General features: G+C 51.3%; 1 protein-coding gene across 1 annotated transcript in view; it reads left to right on the forward strand.

Moving 5' to 3' along the window:
• Window positions 1–9,616, forward strand: part of ADCY5 (adenylate cyclase 5) — a 161,601-nt gene that overhangs the window by 129,172 nt on the left and 22,813 nt on the right. The window contains exons 8-12 of the mRNA XM_019650944.1: window positions 941–1,081; window positions 2,980–3,002; window positions 3,935–4,079; window positions 5,334–5,431; window positions 8,506–8,593. Coding sequence (XP_019506489.1) covers window positions 941–1,081; window positions 2,980–3,002; window positions 3,935–4,079; window positions 5,334–5,431; window positions 8,506–8,593 — 495 coding nt within the window. The remainder of the gene's footprint in view (window positions 1–940; window positions 1,082–2,979; window positions 3,003–3,934; window positions 4,080–5,333; window positions 5,432–8,505; window positions 8,594–9,616) is intronic.

Genomic DNA, 9,616 nt, shown 5'->3' on the forward strand with positions numbered 1-9,616 from the left:
GCAGTGTCACTGGCCCTCATATGTGGGATCCAAACCAGGGCCCTCTGGCATTCCAAGCCAGCTCTTAACCAATGCGCCACTCGGCCGGCCCGCCTCAAACTTCTTAAGGGCCTCTCCAACCCTCCAATCAGCCCATTTGGATGGATGGGCAGACAAATGGAAAGAAGAGATCGTGGTTGGCACATGGGTGTCTGGCTGAGGCCCTGTTTGCGTATTTGTACAATGTATGTCAGCCCTTGAATCTCATGCTCTAATGACCCAAACCTCTGGAAGCTGCCTTCTGGGCAGCAGGGCCTGTCCTACTGCCCACTCTGCTAGGACATGCCTTTTTTTCTTTTTTTTTAAGTTGCAGAAAAGGAGTTTATTAGAAGAAAAAAATACATTTGAAAGGAACAGAAGTAGGCCCGAACAGTAGTAAAGAATGGCTCAAGGGCCATTATTAGAAAAGAAAGTACACGCCAAAGAGTTTGGAACAGGCCCTGAGCAGAGGCAAGGCTCAAAACACTCAAAAAAGGCCAGGACATGCCTATTTTTGGTATGTTGAGTGGAGATTGGAATCCCAGGCTCCCCCCACCCCCCATCCCGGGTACTTGCAGACCCAGGCTCTACCCACTCCTGAGAATTCCATGTGAAACACCGATACCCCAGTCCCGTTTCCTTTCTCACGAAACCAACCTTGCTCCCTGTCTTGTTCTGCTGCTCTCACCTGGGCCAGCCCCGGGGTGGCATTGGGGTTTGGAGGGATTAGGATGCTTTCTTGGATGAGTTCTAGGATCCTGGCAGAACTCTGGGCTCCAGGCTGTGCAGAGAAGAGAGGGGGAGATGCCTTATGCACTGGGCACCTGGCCAGGCACCTGGGGGGGAATGAGAAAGTCCACGCGGAGGCGCATCGGGGGGGGGCCCTGCCGGGGGGGCTGATGCATCTGTGTTGCTCTCCCAGAAAGACGAGAAGGCCATGATTGCCAAGATGAACCGCCAGAGAACCAACTCCATCGGGCACAACCCGCCGCACTGGGGGGCTGAGCGCCCCTTCTACAACCACCTGGGTGGCAACCAGGTGTCCAAGGAGATGAAGCGGATGGTGAGTGACTTGGGGGGCAGTGTGCGGGCACCGCTCTCCAGGGTGGGCCTTCTGTGGGTGTGAGGCTCCTCATCTTGCCCGAGGGAATCTGAAGAGCCACAGGAGGAGACACTGGACGTGGGGCTCACTCCACTTTGGGGGAGGAGCCCGAGCACTTGACTTCTGGCCCCAGGCTCTCTCTACAAGCCCCATTGTCTCTTGGCGTGCCGAATTTGGCTTTGGGACAGAGCAGTGTTGCCCCGTCTTCCCCCCTCCCCGCCTTGTCAGAACTTGCTGGCCCAGGTTGGAAGCAGCCCCTTCTGGCTGGACTCTAGCCAGCCCCTCCAGTGGTCTCTTGGCCCTGTCTGGTGAGGTCCCTGGGATTTGGGTGGGCACCATCGTATCAGATGTCCTTCCAGCACCTGCTGTATTTCTCAGGCAGTTAACAAACACCCTTTGGTTCAGTCACTCAGAGACCATTCCCAGTGTGTCCGGGTATGAGCCTGCCTCAGACTGAGCTCTCACTTGAGTGACACCAACTTTTCCAGCCCAGGGTGGGGACAGTAAAGTGGGCTGGGTCTTGCAGGCTAGACAGAAGGCCTGGCAATTCTTAGAGGACAAGGAGACAACTGCCAGGCAGCCTTGGAGGAAGCTCAGAGCCCAGAGTTGGGTACTTGGATGTCCACTAGAGTCTGCTGAGGCCCCCTGGGAGCTCTTAGCTGGGGGGTAAAACAAACAGAGCTGCCTAGTGCCCAGCAGCTCTGAGTCATGGAGACTAACATAAATCCTGCTTTTTGTATTTTCAAGCCGTGTCCTCAGCGGGAATGAAGAGAGGTGTGTGTTCATTTGGGGTTTGAGTTTACTCAGCATTTGCTGGCCTCCCTGTTTGCCCAGCAGTGTGTGCCCTGCTGGGCCACGGAGATGAGAGGTCATTCTCTGGCCTCGTCCTGGCCACCTGAGCCTCACCTGAAACTGCCTGTCCCGGGGTTGCCTGTCACCTCCTGGATTCCACCCCCTTCCCATTTTAAGGAACCCTCCCTTCTTTCCACCCCAACTGGTCAGACTCTGACCACAGCTGTCCTTCTCTGTACTTTATAGATGAATTTTAAATAGGGCTCGGATTTAGCAATCAGTAAGAGGCCTTCCCACTCTCACCCCTGCCCTGTGGATGTGAGCATCAGAACCGTTCAAACCCAAGGCAGGGGGGTTTCTCACTTCCTGGGTCCCCAGCTCGCTCTGGCCTTATAAGAACACATTGGTTCTCAGATACCAGAAAAACAATTGCAGGTAACTAGAGTTTAATTTTCTTAAGCTCCAAACTTGTGAACTCGCAGGAGATTTTATGTGTGTACAGTGGGCCTGGGGGTGAGTGTATGAGTGGGTGTGCACACGTGTGGGGCTTGATCAGCTTAGCAGTTTCTCTTATCTCCATCTGAGTAAGTGGCAGAATTGGGAGGGGAACCACCAGGCCCTAGATCCAGGAGGTGGGGAGGGGATGTTTTGGGGAATATGACAAGGAATTGTGTATGGGAACAAGAAGAGCTTAGACTCATGGACTTTTGCCAGTGGGTAAAATGAATTCACAGCATGCCCCCAGTGCCTAGCACAGAGCCTGTCCCATAGGTGAAAGCCAGCTGTATTCACCAAAGGAAGGAAGGGAGGAAGAAAAGAAGGGAGGAAGGAAGGAGGAAGGAAGGGAGGAAGGAAGGGAGGAAGGACTACTAAGTGACAATCCTCTCTAAAGCTGGTTGGGGACCCAGGAAGTGAGGAACCCACCTGTCCCGGTAGTCAAACACAGGCTCCCTGGTGAAGTGTAGAGAGAAATGAGCAGCAACCTTCCCGCAGCCCCATTTCTTGAAGCCTCCGTGTTCAGTCCTATCTGTTCTCATACTCCTCCTCTCCGTGTTCCTCTCTTTCAGGGTTTCGAAGACCCCAAGGACAAGTGAGTAATGCGCCCTTCTTCATTCCTGCTCCTTCAGCCTCGGGGATAGCCCCAAATCTGCACGATAGCTCCATGGAGAAGGAACCCACACAGTCTCGGCTGAGAGTGTCTAGAGCCCACGACAGCTAGAGACGAGCAGCCTGGGAACCCAAGCTGTCCTGCAGAGACAGCACTGCCCATTTATCATCTCCACTGCACGCGCACACACACGTGTGTCCACACAGCTGCACACACGCACATTTTGCATATGCATGTGCACGCGTGTGCGCGCGCACACACGTGCAGCTCTCAGCAAAGTGCAGACCTTGCCCAGTGGTGTCAGTACCTCCGCTTTCTCCTCCACTTCCCAGTTTTCAGGGACTGTCAGTAACCCCACTCAAGGACTAGGCTTTACTCTGAGGAATAGGGATTTTAGTTCGGCACCCAAGCATCATGAAACCTGCTTCCCAGAGGGTGCCTGAGGCAGGTTAAAGCACCCAGGAGGCTCACCGCCCCTGCGGCAGAAGCCGCGCCTGCCAATCTCAGCTTTCCTTTCTGGATGACGGTATAGCTGGAGAATGAAGAGCAGAGACTGTTACCCGTGAGGGGGAGAAATTATTAAACCTTTGGTCATAATTCATAGTAGCATTATTATGATATAATAGTCCATATATCAATCAGTAGAAGGTCAGAAAAGCCTAATCGTGAGTGAGGCCCTCTGGCCAGCGGAGCTGAGACTTTGGCCGTTTTCTATGCATGTGTGCAGCTGTTAAGATTGGGGCTTGGGCTTCTGGCTGCCCTGGTCTCAGTCTCAGCTTCCCTACCCCTTGTTAGGGCTGATCTTGGGTGGCTGCTGCTGGGCCTCTGTGATGGGTCTGGATGTGCGGGCACAGCAGCTCCAACGGCGCCCCTGGTGGTCAGCCTGTCTTGTGTCTGTGCCTGTTGCTCCCCAGGAACGCCCAGGAAAGTGCAAACCCCGAGGATGAAGTGGATGAATTTCTGGGCCGTGCCATTGATGCCAGGAGCATTGACAGGCTGCGGTCTGAGCATGTTCGCAAGTTCCTCTTGACCTTCAGGGAGCCCGACTTAGAAAAGAAGGTACAGCACCCTGGGTGGGAAGCAGGCCCCGGGCAGAACCAGGACCGGTGGGAGGGAAACAACGCAACAGGTGGCTCCCTGCCCTGTCTCCATCACGGGTGGAAAGAGCCTGTCTAGGGACCTCAGTGTCCCCAGCTCTGATGCTGTGCTACCCAGGAGCTTTTACGGACACTTCCTTGGTTGGAAGGGATAAATCTTAACCTCCTTGTGCCTCAGTTTCCTTATTTGGAAAATGGAGCTATTTAGCATACCTACCTCAAAGGGTCATAGTGAGGATTAAACAAGTCCATGTATGTAAAACACATAAAACATGATGCTTGGCACATAGTAGATGTTCAATAAATGTTAGTTGCCACTTGTATTATTTTTGTTGTGTTATTATTATGATTATCATTACCAGTGGACTGCCCAGCTACACTGAACTTCAAAGTATTAAAGTTGGAAGGGGCAGTCAAAATTTCTTTGTCCCATCTCCTTACATTGTGACCGAGAGAACTAAAACTCAGAGTAGCTGCTCTAGTAGAGGGGTTCTGGGCCAGTGAAGCAGGGACAGAGTCCGAGCCCAGCCCCGGTTCAGGGTCTTGGTTCCACATCACAGGGTCTCCCTGGTGTTCAGTTAAAATGAATGTGCTCATGTGAACTCACGTCATCATCAAATGAGGCGAACCTAATCAGGAGGGAAAACTATGCAAGGGAACCACTCTGTTTACCAGAAGTAGATGGAACTGACACGGATTACCCTCCCTGGGTGCCTGTGCCAGCACAGCCTCCGCTTGTGCTGCTGGTTGGTACTATGGGAGGAGCAAGGGCTAAGAGTCAGGACCTTGGAGATGAGCTGTGACTTTGGACAAGTCTTGTGACCTCTCTGAGCCCCAGCTCACTCATCTCTGAAGTAGAAATAACAGCGGGCCTAGTGTCCACTTCCTGGGGGCACTTGTGATGGTGCTTATAGAACTCAGCGCGTGTCCTAACATGTAGATGGTGCTCAGGAAATTCAGCCACGATTATCATGAATTACTCCTCCCAGGGATCCGGTCTGCAGAAAGTTTCTGGTTTGATGCAATTCAACCACTCTCCCCACAGGCATCACCTCATGGTGATTAGGACTGGTTTCTCAAGAGCTAAGGCCAGCGCTGGTTAGCGGGTCTTCCGCGTCCTGGGAGTGGGCTGCCCTGGGTGTGCCTGGGATGGAGGAGGGGCTGGGGCAGACAGGGCTGGTGCCTCCCCGCACTCACCCTGCCCGTGTCCTCTCAGTACTCCAAGCAGGTGGATGACCGATTCGGTGCCTACGTGGGGTGTGCCTCGCTCGTCTTCCTCTTCATCTGCTTTGTCCAGATCACCATCGTGCCCCAGTAAGTACCCATCCTCCCGGCCCCAGGGGCTCCAGGGGTGGGAGGGGAGGTTTTGTAGGAGAGCAGAGGCGGGAGTCTGGGCTGAACTTGCTCAGCAGGGAGAGAAGTTTCTAAACGTGTTCTTGGTGGGGTCGAGAAGTCAGGAGTCTGACTCCTCTGTGACGGAGAGGCTGTGTGCTCAGTCCAGGGTGGCAGCTTCTCTCTGGGCACTGCCTAACTGCGTGGGAGACTTCTCACCACTCCATCATCTCAGCCCATTTGGACCCACATCACGGGCACACATTGAATCACCCAAAGTCTTCACCATGCTTGTTTCTGCATGACCTTTGGTTCTTACACAGAAGAAATCAATACATCTTCAAAAGAGAAAGGTTTTCTGCTACTCTGGATATTTCAAAGAATGAATTTCATGTTCTGAAGGCCTTTCTCAAAGAGGTGCTCCTGAACTCTTCTGAGAACTGACCGTGTCGCTAAAATGCCTGTGGCATCCTAGGGGACCACTCTCAGTGGGCAGTGGGCTTTTGGAAATGAAGTATTTGTTAGCTAGTCATTCACAGTTGTGCCTAGGTGAGGAATATAACTGCTCCACTTGTGTACATGTGTGACTACATACATATATATGTGCATGTATACATATTTTTTACTTCTTATGCAATATTTCAAACATACAAAAAGTAATATAATCAATACCCATCCCCTAGATATAACAATTGTTAATATTTTGCTTTTTTTCTGATTTTTTTAAAGTAAATTTTAGACACAAGGACATTTTGCCCCTAAAAACCTCAATATACAGCATTTTAAGGGCGTTTTTCTTCTTACTCACAATGCCTTACATACCAAACAAAGTTAGCACCAGTTCTCTACAATCCTCTAATATCAAGTCCCTGTTCAAATTTCCAAAATGGCTTCTAGTCTTAGTTTATTCATAGCCAGCCAGGATCTACTCAAGACCCACTGGTTGCATTTGGTTATGTCTCAGAAGCCTAATCTAGAAGGAAATCACCCCAATAATTTCTGTTTTTCATTTTGAAATAATTGCAGACTTACACCAGAAAGGTTACAAAAGTACTGTAGTTTCTCTGCCTCCTTCATCCAGTTTTCCATAATGCCGACAATTTACATAACCGTAATACCATAGACAAACCCAGGAAATTGACACTGGAATGATGCTATTAACTAATCTACAGACCGTTTCTAATGTCATCAGTGTTTCCCTGAATGGCCTTTCTGTGGTTCAGCGGCCAGTCCAGCATCTCACATTGCGTGTAACTGTTGTATCTCCTTAGTCCCCTCTCATCTGTGACACTCCTCAGCCTTTACTTGTCTTTCATGGCCTTGGCACTTTTGATGAGTACTGACCAGTTAATTTGTAGAATGCCTCCATTTGGTTTGTCTGATATTTTCTCATGATTTGATTGAGATTATGCGTTTTGGACAAGAATCCCACAGAAGTGATGTTATGTCCTCAGTGCATCATATCTGGAGGTACCTGGTGTTGACAGGTCTTATTACTCAGTGCCTTTTATTTTTAATGACATTTGTTGTTGAAGAGATGTCTCTTACATTTGTATCTGCTGTGACTCTGTCAGGATACCACATGTGAAAACCAGACACTAGCATCCAGCTGCACCCTGGTTATGCAGCCAGTGACCATTGTCTCTGCATGGACGCCATCCAGACCCGGTGGGATTGTGGGTTCTTATTGGCATAGGACCCCATTTTCCTGTATTGAAGTGGAGCTACAGGTATAAATGAGCAACCTAGGTTTTCTGTCCCATGCAACTGTCAGTCCCCTTAACTTTTCTTTTTCTGCAGCATGGCGTCGGGACTGGGTAATCCCACTTCCCTGCTCTGCCTCTAGCTGCTTCACTCCCTCCTCAGGCCACCGCTCCCAGTTGCTAAGGCATTGAGGAGTTGCTAAGGCATTGACGAGGAGGTCATTTGCTAGCCCTCCTTTCTCTAGGGAAGCCTTAAAAGCTACTACTTTAAAGGTCCTTATTTCCTTCTGAAGAGAGTTCTCTCTCCTTGTTCTATTTGTTTAAGGCAGCTAAGTGGTAGCTTCTGGGGGAGCCTGGAACAAAGCCCCCATTTGAATGCATCCCTACAGGTGTCCCCTGCCTTCTCAAGTCCTTCACTTGCCTTTAACCAGCCAACAATGCCTGGCATCTCCAGGTTACTCTCATTCCTGGAAAGGTGGGGTGATATGGTGGGGCCAGCCCCTGACCCAGGAGGGCCAGTAGAAGGTTCCAGATGGACATTCACTTGCAGCTCTTTTGTCTAAGAATCCTGGCCCATGGTAGATGTTAAGATCACCTGTGATCTGTCTCTGAAAGGAAGGACAGCAAGAGACCCTTGAATTTTTGTTGTTGTTGAACTGATTAGGAATAGGAGAACAAAAACAGCAGGACTCATTTTGGGGTCTGACAGTAGGAAGGGGACAGGGTATAAGGACTGCCCTCCAAAGGGACACATCACTGCTGTTTCTCAGAGTGGCTGGTTGGGCCGCTGACAAATGCATTTCTATAAATGATGACTGTTTATCAAATCAGTTTTCAGCCTTCATAGTCACTTACCAAGCCATGAGTGGCTACTTGGAGGGAATAACCAGGTGATTTTTAAAATGGGTCCTTCCAACCTAAATGAAGAGAGTCTGGATAGCTAAGAATTCGGCAAAATATTGAGCAGGTGTCACCTGGTTCTCCATTTGGTACCCTGCAGGCTGCTGTTCCCTCAGGAAGCAGCAGGAAGGTGGGAAGGGCCGGAGCCAGGCTGCCATGCAGGAGGGTCTTGAATCCGTTCCCAAGGCTGAGTGAGCCTGTCTCAGTGAGTCAGGGGCTAGAAGAGCCTGGGCGGTGGGTGCAGGGGAAATGGAGCAACTTCTGCTTCCTTTGCTTGGGCTCTCAGAGCCACAGCCCTCCAGAGCTGTGAAGACAGGCACTCAGAACCTGCAGCCTGCTTGCTAGGCCAGGCCCTGGAGAAGCTGCCGCCCTGCCACCCGGACATGACATCTTCATCCCTGTCATCTTTGAACCCGGTCCACCCATAATTCCCCACCTCCTCTCTTCTTCCAGCTCCGTGTTCATGTTGAGCTTCTACCTGACCTGTTTTGTGCTGCTGACCTTGGTAGTCTTTGTGTCCGTGATCTACTCCTGCGTGAAGGTGAGTCTGGCTGACACCTGAGCCCTTGGTCGCCATTTTCCCTCCCTTTCCAGCCCACTGATAAGGGCCCTCCCAGCAGCCTGAGTCCCACCTGGGATCAGGGGTGCATGATGTCGGGTCACGACTGCTGACAGGCACAGCAGCAAAATAGCCCACAGGGGGGTGGTCAGTCAGTGGAGCCTCAATTGTACTGGCAACTTTAATTAGCCTTTGCAGGGCTTTGCACCTAGAAGATAATGTTGCTACCTCTCCTGTTTGTCCGCTCAGTGTTAGATGGGGTGGAGGAAGGGCACCTAGCACAGTGCCTGGCGTGAAGCAGTGGTCAGTAAACATTTGCTGAAAGAATGAGTGTGGAAGCGATCTCTCGACGCCCCCGTCAGTGTTCCCATGTGCCCTGGAATTGGCCCTGGAGGGGACTGTAGAGATGATGGCTTTTGAGCTGCTCATCATATAGATGAGGAGGGAGGCCCAGAGTGGTTCAGTGTTCCAGACAGGGCCACACAGCTAGTAATGTGGGCACAAGATCCTGTCCTGTGTTTCTCTCCCACACCTCCTCTTGGGCAGGCTATGTGCCCCCCAGCCAGCTGTGTCTTGTGAGGGGACCTGGTCACAGGCTGTTCTGGTCTGTTGTAGAATCACTCAGGTTCCTGTTTGCCTTGCCCACCACGCCGTCCCCTCATTTACTTCCTCAGTAGTTTAGGAATTCCCTTACAGGGCCAACCTGGTCCCAGAAAGTACTCTGTCCCCAGGCAGGTGTAAGCCCTCTCCATTTCCTGCTGTCACCATGTCCCTGCTCCTCCCTGACACTTGGAGCCAAGCCTCTGGGGGTGTGTGGGGGTGGGCCAGGCCCTACTGTCACTCCCTACACACTCTGCAGTGGGCACCATGTTCTTCCAGAAGGATTGGACCTTTGTCACCTCCAGAGTCCCCTTTCTTTCTCCACCCTGCAAATGGGGTCCTTCATTAGGTTGGGCTGTTAACTGTTTAAATCATCTGATGGTCAAGGAGGACTGGTTGTCAGAA

The sequence above is a fragment of the Hipposideros armiger genome, unplaced genomic scaffold, assembly GCF_001890085.2.
Source record: "Hipposideros armiger isolate ML-2016 unplaced genomic scaffold, ASM189008v1 scaffold_8, whole genome shotgun sequence".
NCBI classification, from domain to species: domain Eukaryota; kingdom Metazoa; phylum Chordata; class Mammalia; order Chiroptera; family Hipposideridae; genus Hipposideros; species Hipposideros armiger.